At 39.7% G+C, this 20,993-nt stretch overlaps 1 protein-coding gene across 1 annotated transcript in view; it reads left to right on the forward strand.

Annotated features, from left to right (window-relative positions):
• EPS8 (epidermal growth factor receptor pathway substrate 8) overlaps positions 1 to 20,086 on the forward strand; it is a 782,257-nt gene extending 762,171 nt beyond the window's left edge. The window contains exon 15 of the mRNA XM_053719136.1: positions 19,676 to 20,086. Coding sequence (XP_053575111.1) covers positions 19,676 to 19,789 — 114 coding nt within the window. The 3' untranslated portion in view covers positions 19,790 to 20,086. The remainder of the gene's footprint in view (positions 1 to 19,675) is intronic.
• Positions 20,087 to 20,993: the final 907 nt, after the last annotated feature.

The following is a 20,993-nucleotide window of genomic DNA, read 5'->3' on the forward strand; positions in this document are numbered from 1 at the left end:
CCTCACCCTCTAATATAAGCACATTGTAGGTAGCAGTTCCTCACCCTCTAATATAAGCCCATAGTAGGTATCAGCTCCTCACCCTCTAATATAAGCACTTTGTAGGTAGCAGTTCCTCACCCTCTAATATAAGCACATTGTATGTAGCAGTTCCTCACCCTCTAATATAAGCACATTGTAGGTAGCAGTTCCTCACCCTCTAATATAAGCCCATTGTAGGTAGCAGCTCCTCACCCTCTAATATAAGCACATTGGGGGGGGCGGAGCCTACACTCACTGCGGCAGGACGCATCTCAGTGAAGCTCCCTGTATCTGAAGTTATTTTAACAAGTTTAATATAGCAAAACTTCAATATCTATAGCTCTGAAACGGATATTTATTGGCTATTTATCAAGGTGAATAGAGATCCTATGATTTGATGTTTTGATGGAGCTTCTGCCTATGCTCTCTGAGGCAGCTACGGGACAGGCCTGTTAACAGGATTCAAGCCATTTTTGCAGCTACGCAGTAACTTATGAAAAGAGGATCCTGTATAGGTCTTGAAACGTGGGTCTGGGGCTGCCGTATTATTACCCCCCCCCGTACCCCGGGGTTACGATATCCTTTATTATAGGATAATAACTCTCTATTATTTGCAACCATCAGCTGAAAGACCACACTACTGAGCGACATGGAGCAGAACATAGCACTCATGGTGGAACTCACTAAGCTCTTGGACCTACATAAAGCGGCCCTCTTGGCAACTGTAACAGACACCTTTGACTCGCTCTGCATGACTGCACGACGGGCGAGTAACAGATCCACACTTAATATGGAGCCCCTTGAGAGGGAAAAGGACGCCCGGTCTCAGATTCTAGGGAGGACCGCAGGCCCCAACAGCCAGTCAGGAGGTAACGAGGCAGTAAAAGTGGGACCGTCACAGCCATGTACAGAAACTGCCACGCTGGCTCCGTTAAAACAGAGAGAGACAATGGCTGCCGGAAGAGACGGGGCTTCTAATGACAGCCATGTTAGCTGCGCCGTGCCTCTGAGACCCACAGTTCTGTTACCCATAAGATCGAGGTGCTACATTGCAGAGAACTTGGCATCCCCTGGGCCACCTGATAGTGCTCCCAGAACCAGAATGACTACCGAGTCAGCCCGACATAGTTTTATGAGAGACAATCTCGGAGCCGAGATCAGGGGAAATGGTGGTTACACAACCCGCACTGCCACCCAGAGTATGGAAGAGCCGCGGACCGTCCCGACACAGATGAGCAACTGCCGCAATTTACTAGCAGGCTGGAGAGTGAAAGGCAGTAAACGGGGAAACGTTTGGGCAAATGAACTTGGTTCTGAATGGCCTTTTGCTGCTGAGGGCTCTCATACACGGCCCACAATGAACCCGCCAATTCAATATGGCCTCACATCACAAGAAACAAAGGTACCTCAGGAGAACATTTTACTAAATTCAAGATTTGGTGTGGGCTAGGACTGCTCCTTTCATTCCGGTTCAAAGTTTGTGGTTAGCGGTCCTTTAACGCACATAGGCTTTCTCTTTTTACTGCAGCCGGGATAAATGATTGACTTGTTGGATATCATCACGACATATAAAGTTATTTTTGGGGACATTTGTGTTACAAAAGTTGAAGTTAAAGTTTATAATGATGTATGTCGAAACCTTTTCATTTACAGACTTTGAGTTAAATCAATCTTATGAGATATATTGGCAACAGGCAGTAGTGGTTTATCTCTGCAACGTTTAATTTCCTCTGAGTATTACAAATGCATATATGGAGTGGATCTGTTATCTACCCCTAATCTCCTACAAATTAAAGGGTATTATGTTGGAGAACCTTTCTGTGGATTATAAACTAATAGGATTACATGTTATCTTCAGGTTTTAAAGTTATATTTGTGATTAACCCTTCACTGCTCTCCAGATAGGCTTCCAGACAAACTAAAACTTTACTGGGAGACATTTTAACTAAAACTTAGATATCCCGAACCCAAGTCAAGCTAGCCTGATAGAGACGTCCCCTGTAACTATGTCTTTATATGCAAAAATATATCTGATTTACTGTGTCTTTACATTTCCCTAAGGCATCATGGAGATTGCCCCCTAGTCAGCGGCCGAGGCTGGGGGGGATATACTATCTTACTGAGAAGGGATTATTAGAATTGCACCTTGAATATTAAAGTGCAATAGCTGATTAAAAACTAGACCATTTGACACAGCACAGTAACTATATATTGCACTTATATTTGAATTAATTACTAGGGGATGGTCTTGGTATTTTAAGTGAACTTACTAACATAGGAACCGAATTAATGCCCTGAATCTTATAAGTTCTCAATAAGGGTTTTTGTGTACACTTATTGTCCTTACTATCTTGTTTAAAGAATGTTTTTTGTGTAAAACTATTGTCTATATCACCCGTTCACCACGAGTTCAATATGCCGTTATTCTATACTACAATGACCCGCAGCAATATGACCATTTACAGTAGCCTCTATGGATCCCTGAATATGATTGAATTTACATACGCTTTGGTAGTAACATTATGCCTATCCTCTGTAAAACCAATGCATTACCTAACCCCCATAATGATCACCCATACCCAACACACTATAGATCAAACCCCTAACTTCCTAGCTTAATGCTAGATGTTGTTTATGCTTCCCTAAGAGTTAGTTTTTAGAGGGGAACAAGTAAGAGTAATACAGGAGCTCCATAGAGACCTAAGACATGAGCTCCCAAAATATGTCAACAGTAATAAACAGCTGCATACAGATAATATTAGAAGGGATTCACTGTATATAGAAATTGCAACTGCTGTCTTATAAGGCTGCTCTCTCTAAACCCCAATAGTTGCTTTCACTAGGGAACTTAAAGAACACCATATAGGAGCTGCTGCTCATGAAAGTGTTTGAGGTATCAAGGGTCAAGATGAGCAATACTTTAAACAACTTATAACCTCAATTACCAGGTAACAGCTCCTTATTTACTTATTTACTTATTATGTCTCCTACTACAGTCTGTGTCCCTTAAGTGATATTTTACTCTCATTCTAAGTAGTGTGTCTTCAGATTCCTCCTAACATCAATGATTGCCAAGTTTTGTTGTTGTATTATAACTAGAGCTAAGAAAAATCAACCCTTAGCAATTATTTTAACGAGTATCCACTATACCATACACAAGTGTGGCTCTATTCCATCCAAGTTTCTAATTTTAAATTTACTTTTTTATCATTCTAGTCTTACCACCTCCAGCGATGTAAAGCATATACCTATATATCAGTTGGGAGGTCTATGTTTTTCTATTTTTCTAGTGACCCAAGAGTGGTCGATAGGTAACTACCATTTAATTTAATATCTATGTTCTGGCTGGTCCAAAAGTGGCCAGTGATGTAGTTACCCTACTGATCTAATTTAAAAGAAAACTGAGGTTTCATTACATCTAACATGTTTACCTGTTCCTCAGACAGTAGTTGTCTTTAAGAATGTATCATTGTACAATCTCTGTACATTGATTCCCATTATTATTTTAATATGTGTTTACACAACCTGTCTAGTTATACTTTTGATAGTTTTCTATTACTGAGAATGTATGAAAACACTGAGTAAACATAAATTGTATTTTTCCAAGATTGTAAACTTTTTGTTGTAACCTGAAAATACCTCAATAAAAAATTATTTAAAAAAAAAAAAAAAATATAAGCACATTGTAGGTAGCAGTTCCTCACCCTCTTATATAAGCACATTGTAGGTAGCAGTTCCTCACCCTCTAATATAAGCACATTGTAGGTAGCAGTTCCTCATCCTCAACTATAAGCCCATTGTATGAAGCAGCTCCTCACCCTCTAATATAAGCACATTGTAGGTAGCAGTTCCTCACCCTCTAATATAAGCACATTGTAGGTATCAGTTCCTCACCCTCTAATATAAGCACATTGTATGTAGCAGCTCCTCCGCCTCTAATATAAGCACCTTGTTTGTAGCAGTTCCTCACCCTCTAATATAAGCACATTGTAGGTAGCAGTTCCTCACCCTCTAATATAAGCATATTGTATGTAGCAGTTCCTTACCTTCTAATATAAGCATATTGTATGTAGCAGTTCCTCACCCTCTAATATAAGCACAATGTAGGTAGCAGTTACTCACCCTCTAATATAAGCACATTGTAGGTAGCAGCTCCTCACCCTCTATTGTAAGCACATTGTATGTAGCAGTTCCTCACCCTCTAATGTAAGCACATTGTATGCAGCAGTCCCTAACCCTCTAATATAAGCACATTGTATGTAGCAGCTCCTCACCCTCTAATATAAGCACATTGTAGGTAGCAGTTCCTCACCCTCTAATATAAGCACATTGTAGGTACCAGTTCCTCACCCTCTAATATAAGCACATTGTATGTAGCAGTTCCTCACCCTCTAATGTAAGCACATTGTATGCAGCAGTCCCTAACCCTCTAATATAAGCACATTGTATGTAGCAGCTCCTCACCCTCTAATATAAGCACATTGTAGGTAGCAGTTCCTCACCCTCTAATATAAGCACATTGTAGGTAGCAGTTCCTTACCCTCTAATATAAGCACATTGTATGTAGCAGTTCCTCACCCTCTAATATAAGCACATTGTATGTAGCAGTTCCTCACCCTCTAATATAAGCACATTGTATGTAGCAGTTCCTCACCCTCTGATATCAGCACATTGTATGTAGCAGTTCCTCACCCTCTGATATAAGCACATTGTATGTAGCAGCTCCTTACCCTCTAATATAAGCACATTGTATGCAGCAGTTCCTCACCCTCTAATATAAGCACATTGTATGTAGCCGTTCCTCACCCTCTAATATAAGCACATTGTAGGTAGCAGCTCCTCACCCTCTAATGTAAGCACATTGTATGCAGCAGTCCCTCACCCTCTAATATAAGCACATTGTATGTAGCCATTCCTCACCCTCTAATATAAGCACATTGTAGGTAGCAGCTCCTCACCCTTTAATGTAAGCACATTGTATGCAGCAGTCCCTCACCCTCTAATATAAGCACATTGTATGTAGCAGTTCCTCACCCTCTGATATAAGCACATTGTACGTAGCAGTTTTTCACCCTCTAATATAAGCACATTGTATGTAGCAGCTCCTTACCCTCTAATATAAGCACATAGTATGTAGCAGTTCCTCACCCTCTAATATAAGCATATTGTATGTAGCAGTTCCTCACCCTCTAATATAAGCATATTGTATGTAGCAGTTCCTCACCCTCTAATATAAGCATATTGTATGTAGCAGTTCCTCACCCTCTAATATAAGCACATTGTAGGTAGCAGTTCCTTACCCTCTAATATAAGCACATTGTATGTAGCAGTTCCTCACCCTCTAATATAAGCACATTGTATGTAGCAGTTCCTCACCCTCTAATATAAGCACATTGTATGTAGCAGTTCCTCACCCTCTGATATAAGCACATTGTATGTAGCAGTTCCTCACCCTCTGATATAAGCACATTGTATGTAGCAGCTCCTTACCCTCTAATATAAGCACATTGTATGCAGCAGTTCCTCACCCTCTAATATAAGCACATTGTATGTAGCCGTTCCTCACCCTCTAATATAAGCACATTGTAGGTAGCAGCTCCTCACCCTTTAATGTAAGCACATTGTATGCAGCAGTCCCTCACCCTCTAATATAAGCACATTGTATGTAGCAGTTCCTCACCCTCTGATATAAGCACATTGTATGTAGCAGCTCCTCACCCTCTAATATAAGCATATTGTATGTAGCAGTTCCTCACCCTCTAATATAAGCACATTGTATGTAGCAGTTCCTCCCCCTCTAATATAAGCACATTGTATGTAGCAGCTCCTTACCCTCTAATATAAGCACATTGTATGTAGCAGCTCCTCGCCCTCTAATATAAGCACATTGTATGTTGCAGTTCCTTACCCTCTAATATAAGCACATTGTATGTAGCAGTTCCTCAGCCTCTAATATAAGCACATTGTATGTAGCAGCTCCTTACCCTCTAATATAAGCACATTGTATGTAGCAGCTCCTCACCCTCTAATATAAGCACATTGTATGTAGCAGTTCCTCCCCCTCTAATATAAGCACATTGTATGTAACAGCTCCTTACCCTCTAATATAAGCACATTGTATGTAGCAGTTCCTCACCCTCTAATATAAGCATATTGTATGCAGCAGTTCCTCACCCTCTAATATAAGCACATTGTATGTAGCAGTTCCTCCCCCTCTAATATAAGCACATTGTATGTAGCAGTTTCTCACCCTCTAATATAAGCACATTGTATGTAGCAGTTCCTCACCCTCTAATATAAGCATATTGTATGCAGCAGTTCCTCACCCTCTAATATAAGCACATTGTAGGTAGCAGTTCCTCACCCTCTAATATAAGCACATTGTATGTAGCAGTTCCTCACCCTCTAATATAAGCACATTCTAGGTAGCAGTTCCTCACCCTCTAATATAAGCATATTGTATGCAGCAGTTCCTCACCCTCTAATATAAGCACATTGTATGTAGCAGTTCCTCCCCCTCTAATATAAGCACATTGTATGTAGCAGTTTCTCACCCTCTAATATAAGCACATTGTATGTAGCAGTTCCTCACCCTCTAATATAAGCATATTGTATGCAGCAGTTCCTCACCCTCTAATATAAGCACATTGTAGGTAGCAGTTCCTCACCCTCTAATATAAGCACATTGTATGTAGCAGCTCCTCGCCCTCTAATATAAGCACATTGTATGTTGCAGTTCCTTACCCTCTAATATAAGCACATTGTATGTAGCAGTTCCTCACCCTCTGATATAAGCACATTGTATGTAGCAGTTCCTCAGCCTCTAATATAAGCACATTGTATGTAGCAGCTCCTTACCCTCTAATATAAGCACATTGTATGTAGCAGCTCCTCACCCTCTAATATAAGCACATTGTCTGCAGCAGTTCCTCACCCTCTAATATAAGCACATTGTATGTAGCAGTTCCTCAGCCTCTAATATAAGCACATTGTATGTAGCAGCTCCTTACCCTCTAATATAAGCACATTGTATGTAGCAGTTCCTCAGCCTCTAATATAAGCACATTGTATGTAGCAGTTCCTCCCCCTCTAATATAAGCACATTGTATGTAACAGCTCCTTACCCTCTAATATAAGCACATTGTATGTAGCAGTTCCTCACCCTCTAATATAAGCACATTGTATGTAGCAGTCCCTCACCCTCTAATATAAGCACATTGTATGTAGCCATTCCTCACCCTCTAATATAAGCACATTGTAGGTAGCAGCTCCTCACCCTTTAATGTAAGCACATTGTATGCAGCAGTCCCTCACCCTCTAATATAAGCACATTGTATGGAGCAGTTCCTCACCCTCTGATATAAGCACATTGTACGTAGCAGTTCTTCACCCTCTAATATAAGCACATTGTATGTAGCAGCTCCTTACCCTCTAATATAAGCACATTGTATGTAGCAGTTCCTCACCCTCTAATATAAGCATATTGTATGTAGCAGTTCCTCACCCTCTAATATAAGCATATTGTATGTAGCAGTTCCTCACCCTCTAATATAAGCATATTGTATGTAGCAGTTCCTCACCCTCTAATATAAGCACATTGTATGTAGCAGTTCCTCACCCTCTAATATAAGCCCATTGTAGGTAGCAGCTCCTCACCTTCTGATATAAGCACATTGTAGGTAGCAGTTCCTCACCCTCTAATATAAGCACATTGTAGGTAGCAGTTCCTCCCCCTCTAATATAAGCACATTGTATGTAGCAGCTCCTTACCCTCTAATATAAGCACATTGTATGTAGCAGCTCCCCGCCCTCTAATATAAGCACATTGTATGTAGCAGTTCCTCACCCTCTAATATAAGCACATTGTATGCAGCAGTTCCTCAGCCTCTAATATAAGCATATTGTATGTAGCAGTTCCTTACCCTCTAATATAAGCCCATTGTATGTAGCAGTTCCTTACCCTCTAATATAAGCACATTGTAGGTAGCAGTCCCTTACCCTCTAATATAAGCACATTGTATGTAGCAGTTCCTCACCCTCTAATATAAGCACATTGTATGTAGCAGTTCCTCACCCTCTAATATAAGCACATTGTTTGCAGCAGTTCCTCACCCACTAATATAAGCACATTGTATGTAGCAGTTCCTCGCCCTCTAATATAAGCACATTGTATATAGCAGTTCCTCGCCCTCTAATATAAGCACATTGTATGTAGCAGTTCCTCACCCTCTAATATAAGCACATTGTATGTAGCAGTTCCTCAGCCTCTAATATAAGCACATTGTATGTAGCAGTTCCTCACCCTCTAATATAAGCACATTGTATGTAGCAGTTCCTCACCCTCTAATATAAGCTCATTGTATGTAGCAGTTCCTCACCCTCTAATATAAGCACATTGTATGTAGCAGTTCCTCACCGTCTAATATAAGCTCATTGTATGTAGCAGCTCCTTACCCTCTAATATAAGCACATTGTATGTAGCCTTTCCTCACCCTCTAATATAAGCACATTGTATGCAGCAGTTCCTCACCCTCTAATATAAGCACATTGTATGAAGCAGCTCCTCACCCTCTGATATAAGCACATTGTATGAAGCAGTTCCTCACCCTCTAATATAAGCACATTGTAGGTAGCAGTTCCTCACCCTCTAATATAAGCACATTGTATGTAGCAGTTCCTTACCCTCTAATATAAGAACATTGTATGTAGCAGTTCCTCATCCTCTAATATAAGCACATTGTATGTAGCAACTCCTCACCCTCTAATATAAGCACATTGTATGTAGCAGCTCCTTACCCTATAATATAAGCACATTGTAGGTAGCAGTTCCTCACCCTCTAATATAAGCACATTGTATGTAGCAGCTCCTCACCCTCTGATATAAGCACATTGTATGCAGCAGTTCCTTACCCTCTAATATAAGCACATTGTATGTAGCAGTTCCTCACCCTCTAATATAAGCACATTGTATGTAGCAGCTCCTCACCCTCTAATATAAGCACATTGTATGTAGCAGTTCCTCACCCTCTAATATAAGCACATTGTATGTAGCAGTTCCTCACCCTCTAATATAAGCACATTGTATGTAGCAGCTCCTCACCCTCTGATATAAGCACATTGTATGTAGCAGCTCCTTACCCTCTAATATAAGCACATTGTATGTAGCAGTTCCTCACCCTCTAATATAAGCACATTGTCTGCAGCAGTTCCTCACCCACTTATATAAGCACATTGTATGTAGCAGTTCCTCACCCTCTAATATAAGCACATTGTAGGTAGCAGTTCCTCACCCACTAATATAAGCACATTGTATGTAGCAGTTCCTCACCCTCTAATATAAGCACATTGTAGGTAGCAGTTCCTCACCCACTAATATAAGCACATTGTATGTAGCAGTTCCTCACCCTCTAATATAAGCACATTCTAGGTAGCAGTTCCTCACCCTCTAATATAAGCACATTGTATGTAGCCGTTCCTCACCCTCTAATATAAGCACATTGTATGTAGCAGCTCCTTACCCTCTAATATAAGCACATTGTATGTAGCAGTTCCTCACCCACTAATATAAGCACATTGTATGTAGCAGTTCCTCACCCTCTAATATAAGCACATTGTATGTAGCAGTTCCTCACCCTCTAATATAAGCACATTGTATGTAACAGTTCCTCACCCTCTAATATAAGCTCATTGTATGTAGCAGTTCCTCCCCCTCTAATATAAGCACATTGTATGTAGCAGTTTCTCACCCTCTAATATAAGCACATTGTATGTAGCAGCTCCTCACCCTCTAATATAAGCACATTGTATGTAGCAGTTTCTCACCCACTTATATAAGCACATTGTATGTAGCAGCTCCTCACCCTCTAATATAAGCACATTGTATGTAGCAGCTCCTCACCCTCTAATATAAGCACATTGTATGTAGCAGCTCCTCACCCTCTAATATAAGCACATTGTATGTAGCAGTTCCTCATCCTCTAATATAAGCACATTGTCTGCAGCAGTTCCTCACCCACTTATATAAGCACATTGTATGTAGCCGTTCCTCGCCCTCTAATATAAGCACATTCGCCTAGATTTAGAGTTTTGTCGGTAACGACCCGCGTAGCTAACGCTGGCTTTTTTTTCCCCGCACCTTTTAAATACCGCTTGTATTTAGAGTTCACAGAATGGCTGCGTTAGGCTCCAAAAAGGGAGCGTAGAGCATATTTTACCGCCACTGCAACTCTCAATACCAGCGGTGCTTACGGACGCGGCCAGCTTCAAAAACGTGCTTGTGCACGATTCCCCCATAGGAAACAATGGGGCTGTTTGAGCTGAAAAAAAACCTAACACCTGCAAAAAAGCAGCGTTCAGCTCCTAACGCAGCCCCATTGTTTCCTATGGGGAAACACTTCCTAAGTCTGCACCTAACACCCTAACATGTACCCCGAGTCTAAACACCCCTAACCTTACACTTATTAACCCCTAATCTGCCGCCCCCGCTATCGCTGACACCTGCATATTTTTTTTAACCCCTAATCTGCCGCTCCGTACACCGCCGCAACCTACATTATACCTATGTACCCCTAATCTGCTGCCCCTAACACCACCGACCCCTATATTATATTTATTAACCCCTAATCTGCCCCCCACAAGGTCGCCGCCAGCTACCTACAATTATTAACCCCTAATCTGCCGACCGGACCTCACCGCTACTCTAATAAATGTATTAACCCCTAAAGCTAAGTCTAACCCTAACACTAACACCCCCCTAAATTAAATATAATTTAAATCTAACAAAATAAATTAACTCTTATTAAATAAATTAATCCTATTTAAAGCTATATACTTACCTGTAAAATAAACCCTAATATATCTACAATATAAATTATAATTATATTGTAGCTATTTTAGGATTAATATTTATTTTATAGGCAACTTTGTATTTATTTTAACCAGGTACAATAGCTATTAAATAGTTAATAACTATTTAATAGTTACCTAGTTAAAATAATTACAAAATTACCTGTAAAGTAAATCCTAACCTAAGTTACAATTAAACCTAACACTACACTATCAATAAATTAATTAAATTAACTACCTACACGTATCTACAATTAAACCTAACACTACACTATCAATAAATTAATTAAATACAATACCTACAAATAAATACAATTAAATAAACTAACTAAACTACAAAAAATAAAAAAGAACTAAGTTACAAAAACTAAAAAAATATTTACAAACATTAGAAAAATATTACAACAATTTTAAACTAATTACACCTACTCTAAGCCCCCTAATAATATAACAAAGACCCCCAAAATAAAAAAATGCCCTACCCTATTCTAAAATTAAAATAGAAAAGCTCTTTTACCTTACCAGCCCTGAAAAGGGCCTTTTGCGGGGCATGCCCCAAAGAATTCAGCTCTTTTGCCTGTAAAAAAAAACATACAATACCCCCCAACATTACAACCCACCACCCACATACCCCTAATCTAACCCAAACCCCCCTTAAATAAACCTAACACTAAGCCCCTGAAGATCTCCCTACCTTGTCTTCACCACACCGGGTTCACCGATCGGTCCTGAGGAGCCTCCGAAGTCTTCATCCAAGCCCAAGCGGGGGGCTGAAGATGTCCATGATCCGGCTGAAGTCTTCATCCAAGCGGGAGCTGAACAGGTCCATGATCCGGCTGAAGTCTTCTTTCAAGCGGCATCTTCAATCTTCTTTCTTCCGGATCCATGTTCATCCCGCCGACGCGGAACATCCATCTTCACCGACGACTTCCCGACGAATGACGGTTCCTTTAAGGGACGTCATCCAAGATGGCGTCCCTCGAATTCCGATTGGCTGATAGGATTCTATCAGCCAATCGGAATTAAGGTAGGAAAATTCTGATTGGCTGATGGAATCAGCCAATCAGATTCAAGTTCAATCCGATTGGCTGATCCAATCAGCCAATCAGATTGAGCTCGCATTCTATTGGCTGATCGGAACAGCCGTCTTTGTTATTTTATTAGGGGGCTTAGAGTAGGTGTAATTAGTTTAAAATTGTTGTAATATTTTTCTAATGTTTGTAAATATTTTTTTATTTTTTGTAACTTAGTTCTTTTTTATTTTTTTGTACTTTAGTTAGTTTATTTAATTGTATTTATTTGTAGGTATTGTATTTAATTTATTGATAGTGTAGTGTTAGGTTTAATTGTAACTTAGGTTAGGATTTATTTTACATATAATTTTGTAATTATTTTAACTAGGTAGCTATTAAATAGTTATTAACTATTTAATAGCTATTGTACCTGGTTAAAATAAATACAAAGTTGCCTGTAAAATAAATATTAATCCTAAAATAGCTACAACATAATTATAATTTATATTGTAGCTATATTAGGGTTTACTTTACAGGTAAGTATTTAGCTTTAAATACGATTAATTTATTTATTAAGAGTTAATTTATTTAGTTAGATTTAAATTATATTTAACTTATGGGGGTGTTAGGGTTAAGGTTAGAATTAGCTTTAGGGGTTAATAAATGTATTAGAGTAGCGGTGAGGTCCGGTCGGCAGATTAGGGGTTAATACTTGAAGTTAGGTGTCGGCGATGTTAGGGAGGGCAGATTAGGGGTTAATACTATTTATTATAGGGTTATTGAGGCGGGAGTGAGGCGGATTAGGGGTTAATACATTTATTATAGTTTCGGTGAGGTCCGGTCGGCAGATTAGGGGTTAATAATTGTAGGTAGGTGGAGGCGACGTTGGGGGCGGCAGATTAGGGGTTAATAAATATAATATAGGGGTCGGCGGTGTTAGGGGCAGCAGATTAGGGGTACATAGGGATAACGTAGGTTGCGGCGGTGTGCGGTCGGCAGATTAGGGGTTACATTTTTTTTTAGAGTGGCGGCGATGTGGGGGGCCTCGGTTTAGGGGTACATAGGTAGTTTATGGGTGTTAGTGTACTTTAGAGCACAGTAGTTAAGAGCTTTATAAACCGGCGTTAGCCCAAAAAGCTCTTAACTACTGAATTTTTTCTGCGGCTGGAGTTTTGTCGTTAGATTTCTAACACTCACTTCAGCCAAGACTCTAAATACCAGCGTTAGAAAGATCCCATTGAAAAGATAGGATACGCAAATGGCGTAGGGGGATCTGCGGTATGGAAAAGTCGCGGCTGGAAAGTGAGCGTTAGACCCTTTCCTGACTGACTCTAAATACCAGCGGTAGCCCAAAACCAGCGTTAGGAGCCTCTAACGCTGGTTTTGACGGCTAACGCCAAACTCTAAATCTAGCCGATTGTATGCAGCATTTCCTCACCCTCTAATATAAGCACATTGTCTGCAGCAGTTCCTCACCCTCTAATATAAGCACATTGTATGCAGCAGTTCCTCACCCTCTAATATAAGCACATTGTATGCAGCAGTTCCTCACCCTCTAATATAAGCACATTGAGTCCTACTTATCAAGCTGTCAACTGTGCCGCATTCGCCGGCACCAATACGCTCGCCTAACATCGCTGCTGCGGACCTGAATACGCTGTCCATAGTTACCAAAAAAGCTGTCAAAAAGCTGCGCACCTTGTACGGGGCGATGAGCATTAACCCTATCCTGCCGCTCCCGGAGAACACAGCAAATAAATAAATATAATAACCCCTAAACCGCCAGCCCCCCACATCGCCATAAACTAAATTAACCTATTAACCCCTAAACCTAACAACCTGCTAACTTTATATTAAATATTAACTCATCCCTATCTTATAATAAATTTAAACTTACCTTTAGAATTAAATTAAACTATATTAAACTACTAATTAACTTATTCTAACTATTATAATAAAATGACATTAAACTATATTAAATTAATAATTCACCTACCCTAACTATTATAATAAAATTATATTAAACTATATTAAATTAATAATTAATCCAACCTAATTTTTAAACTAAAATTACATTAAACTATATTAAAATAAAAATTAATCTAACCTATTATACTAAAATTACATAAAACTACAAATTAAAATAACTATATTATATATTTAAACACCTAACCCTACTCAAATAATTTAAATCTACACTAAAAAAGTTACACAAAATATAAACACTAATTTACAAAAAAGAAAAAAGAAATTATGAAATCTTTAAACTAATTACACCTAATCTAAGGGCCCTATGAAAATAAAAAAGCTCCCCAAAATAAAAAAAAAACTAGCCTACAATAAACTACAAATAGCCCTTAAAAGGGCCTTTTGCGGGGCTCTGCCCCAAAGTAGTCAGCTCTTTTACCTGTAAAAAAAAAAATACAAATACCCCACCAACAGTAAAACCCACCGCCCACACAACCAACCCCCCAAATAAAAAGCTAACTAAAAAAACCTAAGCTCCGCATTGCCCTGAAAAGGGCATTTGGATGGGCATTGCCCTTAAAAGGGCATTTAGCTCTATTGCAGCGAAAGTACTAATCTAAAACTAAAATCCAACCCAATGAACCCTTAAAAAATCCTAAGACTAACCCCAGAAGATCCTTACAGTTTTGAGGATCGGACATCCATCCTCCAAGAAGCCGGGAGAAGTCCTCAACAAATCGGCCGAAGTCTTCATCCAAGCCCGCAGAAGTCTTCATCCAGACGGCATCTTCTATCTTCATCCATCCGGTGCGGAGCGGCTCTATCTCCAAGACATCCGACGAGGAGCATCCTCTTCTTTCCGACGACTACCGACGAATGAAGGCTCCTTTAAATGACGTCATCCAAGATGACGTCCCTTAGATTCCGATTGGCTGTTAGAATTCTATCAGCCAATTGGAATTAAGGTGGAAAAAATCCTATTGGCTGTTGCAATCAGCCAATAGGATTGAGCTTGCATTCTATTGGCTGATTGGAACAGCCAATAGAATGAGAGCTCAATCCTATTAGCTGATTGGATCAACCAATAGGATTGAAGTTCCATCCTATTGGTTGATTGCAACAGCAATAGGATTTTTTCAACCTTAATTCCGATTGGCTCATAGAATTCTATCAGCCAATCGGAATCTAAGGGACGCCATCTTGGATGATGTCATTTAAAGGAACCTTCATTCCGAAGAAGCCGTCGTTTGAAGAGGATACTCGTGCCGGATGTCTTGAAGATGGAGCTGCTCTGCACCGGATGGATGAAGATAGAAGACGCCGTGTGTGTGAAGACTTCTGTGGGCTTGGAGGAAGACTTCGGCCACTTGGATGAAGACTTTTGCTGCTTCGTTGAGGATGGATGTCGGATCTTCAAAACTGTAAGTGAATCTTCTGGGGTTAGTGTTAGGATTTTTTAAGGGTGTATTGGGTGGGTTTTATTTTTAGGTTAGGGCTTTGGGCAGCAATAGAGCTAAATGCCCTTTTAAGGGCAATGCCCATCCAAATGCCCTTTTCAGGGCAATGGGGAGCTTAGGTTTTTTTAGATTAGGTTTTTATTTTGGGGGTTGGTTGTGTGGGTGGTGGGTTTTACTGTTGGGTGGTATTTGTATTTTTTTATTTACAGGTAAAAGAGCTGATTTCTTTTGGGCAATGCCCCGCAAAAGGCCCTTTTAAGGGCTATTGATAGTTTAGTTATATCATATATAGTTAATTTAGTTAATTTAATTTGTAGTTTATTGTAATTTTAGTATAACAGTTAGGGTAGATTAATTATTACTTTAATATAGTTTAATGTAATTTTAGTATAAAAGTTAGGGTAGATTAATTATTAATTTAATATAGTTTATTGTAATTTTAGTATAACAGTTAGGGTAGATTAATTATTACTTTAATATAGTTTAATGTAATTTTAGTATAAAAGTTAGGGTAGATTAATTATTAATTTAATATAGTTTATTGTAATTTTAGTATAACAGTTAGGGTAGGCTAATTAATAGTTTAATATAGTTTAATATAAAACTAAAGGTAATTTTAAATTTATTATAAGATAGGAATTAGTTAATAATTAATATAAAGTTAGCGGGTTGTTAGGTTTAGGGGTTAATAGCTTAATTTAGTTTATGGCGTTGTGGGGGGCTGGCGGTTTAGGGGTTAATAGGTTTAGTAAGTGGTACTGATGTAGGAGGCCAAGGGTTTAGGGGTTAATACATTTATTTAGTTGCGTGGGGTCCAGGAGCAGCGGGACAGGGGTTAATAACTTTATGTAGGTGATGGCGGTGTCAGGGCGGCAGATTAGGGCTTAATAAGTTTAATGTTGGTGGCAGCGGTGTAGGGGCAGCAGATTAGGGGTTAATAAATATAATGTAGGTGGCGACGGTGTAGGGGGGGGCAGATTAGGGGTTAATAAGTATAATGTAGTGGTGACGGTGTAGGGGGAGGCAGATTAGGGGTTAATAAGTATAATGTAGGTGGCAGCGGTGTAGGGGCAGCAGATTAGGGGTTAATAAGTATAATGTAGGTAGGGGCAGCAGATTAGGGGTTAATAAGTATAATGTAGGTGGCGGCGGTGTAGGGGGGGCAGATTAGGGGTTAATAAGTATAATGTAGGTGGCGGCGGTGTAGGGGGGCAGATTAGGGGTTAATAAGTATAATGTATGTGGCGGCGGTGTAGGGGCAGCAGATTAGGGGTTAATAAGTATAATGTAGGTGGCGACGGTGTAGGGGGGCAGATTAGGGGTTAATAAGTATAATGTAGTGGTGACGGTGTAGGGGGAGGCAGATTAGGGGTTAATAAGTATAATGTAGGTGGCAGCGGTGTAGGGGCAGCAGATTAGGGGTTAATAAATATAATGTAGGTGGCGACGGTGTAGGGGGGGCAGATTAGGGGTTAATAAGTATAATGTAGTGGTGACGGTGTAGGGGGAGGCAGATTAGGGGTTAATAAGTATAATGTAGGTGGCAGCGGTGTAGGGGCAGCAGATTAGGGGTTAATAAGTATAATGTAGGTGGCGACGGTGTAGGGGCAGCAGATTAGCGGTTAATAAGTATAATGTAGGTGGCGACGGTGTAGGGGCAGCAGATTAGGGGTTAATAAGTATAATGTAGGTGGCGACGGTGTAGGGGGGGCAGATTAGGGGTTAATAAGTATAATGTAGTGGCGACGGTGTAGGGGGGGGCAGATTAGGGGTGTTTAGACTCGGGGCTTATGTTAGGGTGTTAGGTGTAAACATAACTTTTATCTTCCATAGGAATCAATGGGATATCGGGCAGTAGCGAACATAAGCTTTCGCTGCTTTCAGACTCCCATTGATTCCTATGGCATCTGCCGCCTCCAGGGCAGCGGATTGAAAACCAGGTACGCTGGGCCGGAATAGTGGCAAGTGTACCTGGTAGGTATTTGTTAACTAGCAAAAGTAGTCAGATAGTGCCGCATTTGCATTCGGAACATCTGTAGTGACATAAGCATCAATCTAGTGACGTAAGCATCGATCTGTGTCGGACTGAGACCGGCGGATCGCATGTTACGTCACAGATTTCTACTTTTGCCGGTCTGTAGGCTTTGATACATAAGGCAAATCAAGCTCTCCATAATTAGGCTGCAGAATTCCAGCGTATTTGCAGGTGGCGGCTTGATAAATAGGCCCCATTGTGTACTACAGTTCCCAGCCCTTTGATATAAGCACATTGTGTACTACAGTTCCCAGCCCTTTGATATAAGGACATTGTGTACTACAGTTCCCAGCCCTTTGATATAAGCACATTGTGTACTACAGTTCCCAGCCCTTTTATATAAGCACATTGTGTACTACAGTTCCCAGCCCTTTGATATAAGCACATTGTGTACTACAGTTCCCAGCCCTTTGATATAAGCACATTGTGTACTACAGTTCCCAGCCCTTTGATATAAGCACATTGTGTACTACAGTTCCCAGCACTTTGATATAAGCACATTGTGTACTACAGTTCCCAGCCCTTTGATATAAGGACATTGTGTACTACAGTTCCCAGCCCTTTGATATAAGCACATTGTGCACTACAGTTCCCAGCCCTTTGATATAAGCACATTGTGCACTACAGTTCCCAGCCCTTTGATATAAGCACATTGTGCACTACAGTTCCCAGCCCTTTGATATAAGCACATTGTGCACTACAGTTCCCAGCCCTTTGATATAAGCACATTGTGTACTACAGTTCCCAGCCCTTTGATATAAGCACATTGTGTACTACAGTTCCCAGCCCTTTGAAATAAGCACATTGTGTAGTACAGTTCCCAGCCCTTTGATATAAGCACATTGTGTACTACAGTTCCCAGCCCTTTGATATAAGCACATTGTGTACTACAGTTCCCAGCCCTTTGATATAAGCACATTGTGTACTACAGTTCCCAGCCCTTTGATATAAGCACATTGTGTACTACAGTTCCCAGCCCTTTGATATAAGCACATTGTGTACTACAGTTCCCAACCCTTTGATATAAGCACATTGTGTACTACAGTTCCCAGCCCTTTGATATAAGCACATTGTGTACTACAGTTCCCAGCCCTTTTATATAAGCACATTGTGTACTACAGTTCCCAGCCCTTTGATATAAGCACATTGTGTACTACAGTTCCCAGCCCTTTGATATAAGGACATTGTGTACTACAGTTCCCAGCCCTTTGATATAAGCACATTGTGTACTATAGTTCCCAGCTCTTTGATATAAGCACATTGTGTACTACAGTTCCCAGCACTTTGATATAAGCACATTGTTTACTACAGTTCCCAGCCCTTTGATATAAGCACATTGTGTACTACAGTTCCCAGCACTTTGATATAAGCACATTGTGTACTACAGTTCCCAGCCCTTTGATATAAGCACATTGTGTACTATAGTTCCCAGCTCTTTGATATAAGCACATTGTGTACTACAGTTCCCAGCACTTTGATATAAGCACATTGTGTACTACAGTTCCCAGCCCTTTGATATAAGCACATTGTGTACTACAGTTCCCAGCCCTTTGATATAAGCACATTGTGTACTACAGTTCCCAGCCCTTTGATATAAGCACATTGTGTACTACAGTTCCCAGCCCTTTGATATAAGCACATTGTGTACTACAGTTCCCAGCCCTTTGATATAAGCACATTGTGTACTACAGTTCCCAGCCCTTTTATATAAGCACATTGTGTACTACAGTTCCCAGCCCTTTGATATAAGCACATTGTGTACTACAGTTCCCAGCCCTTTGATATAAGCACATTGTGTACTACAGTTCCCAGCCCTTTTATATAAGCACATTGTGTACTACAGTTCCCAGCCCTTTGATATAAGCACATTGTGTACTACAGTTCCCAGCCCTTTGATATAAGCACATTGTGTACTACAGTTCCCAGCCCTTTGATATAAGGACATTGTGTACTACAGTTCCCAGCCCTTTGATATAAACACATTGTGTACTACAGTTCCCAGCCCTTTGATATAAGCACATTGTGTACTACAGTTCCCAGCCCTTTTATATAAGCACATTGTGTACTACAGTTCCCAGCCCTTTGATATAAGCACATTGTGTACTACAGTTCCCAGCCCTTTGATATATGTTGTGTGCAGAAGTTACCCTGTTATTTAAGCAAGTTGAGTAGAGAAGTTACTCACGGATTCTTTCACTTACTGTCATATGCCATGGGATGTAAGCTTTCAAGGCCATTCTCATATAGATAAGTCTGTTGACTCAAAAGAAGTGGGGAACGATAATTGTTAAAATGAATTAGCTTTTAGCCTAATAATGTTCTCTGGTTTTCTATAGGAATTACATGGAACGTCTGAGCTTCAGGAAATCATGAAGAAACGACAAGAAAAAATCAGTGCATTAGCCAGTGACTCAGGAGTGGAGTCGTTTGATGAAGGGAACAGCCATTGAGCAACTCATGGCAAGCTAAGGGTTAATAAATACAGAGACAAAACAGGTCCTGCTTTAAATGATACCTGCCCCTCGCTAGAACTTGTGTTATTCTCATGATGAGCCCTGTTGTGTTTCTGTTGTATTAAGTGATAATGAGATTCTAATAAAATATTTGTTAGCAAATGTAATAATGAAGCTCTATGTATAAGGGATACTTTCATATTAAAGCACAGACCTAGGAGATAATTGTGATCTGGAAATAACTGGGGAAATGTTACTATTTTATTCAAAAAAATAAAAGTTTATTTTGGGAAATTTCAGGAACCCTCTGGTTATTTTTCTTTTTACTACAAATTGCTACTGGTTCCTATTTACCATTGTTTTAGGCTCTGTGAAATGTTCATTTCTTCAATTTAACATTTCATAATGTTGTCATAATGTAAAATTGCTTATGTTCTTTTGTAAATAAAAGTTTAGAAAATACTTAATACTAAATGTAAACATTATATTGTATGAGCTGACTAAATGAAAATCATCAGTTTCTTGTGTTTTTCTTGTGTCGTATCAGATCAGTACTGAGCTGAAAATGTTCATTGTTGTAAAACCATATCAATGCCTATCAATATCAATTAGCATTGCGGAATCTGTTGGCGCTCTACAAATAACCAATAATAATGCCTCTAACTACTGGATTAGGTAGGAACACCTTTCAGATGTCTGGGGGTAGGTAATCCCCTCTATTCGAGAAATCATAAGGGAGGAATACAAAAATATCACACACCAATATGATCTGTGGCACTACAATAAGAGCTTAAAGAAATAAATAGTTAACATTGCCAAGAAAAAAGAAAATAATGTTCTTTTGCCCATTTGTGGTATAGTAGTTGGGTGATCATCTTCTTCTGACTGAGCTGTGGAAGTCCGTAGTGTACCGTGCAGCCAACATACATTCTTGGTAATCTTAAAAGCAAATGTTTGCACGAAGACTTAAATGAAGAAATCAAAAAGCGTCCTTGGATTTCATAGAATTCCAATACATTTGGAGACCTTTCCATGGTTGTGTGCAACCCTAACAGAATTAAAGGGACAGTCTACTCCAGAATTGTTATTATTTAAAAAGATAGATAATCCCTTTATTACCCATTCCCCAGTTTTTCATAACCAACATGGTTATATTAATACTTTTTACCTCTGTTATTTCCTTGTATCTAACAAGTAACAA

This window comes from Bombina bombina, chromosome 6 (genome assembly GCF_027579735.1).
Source record: "Bombina bombina isolate aBomBom1 chromosome 6, aBomBom1.pri, whole genome shotgun sequence".
Classification (NCBI taxonomy): Eukaryota; Metazoa; Chordata; class Amphibia; order Anura; family Bombinatoridae; genus Bombina; species Bombina bombina.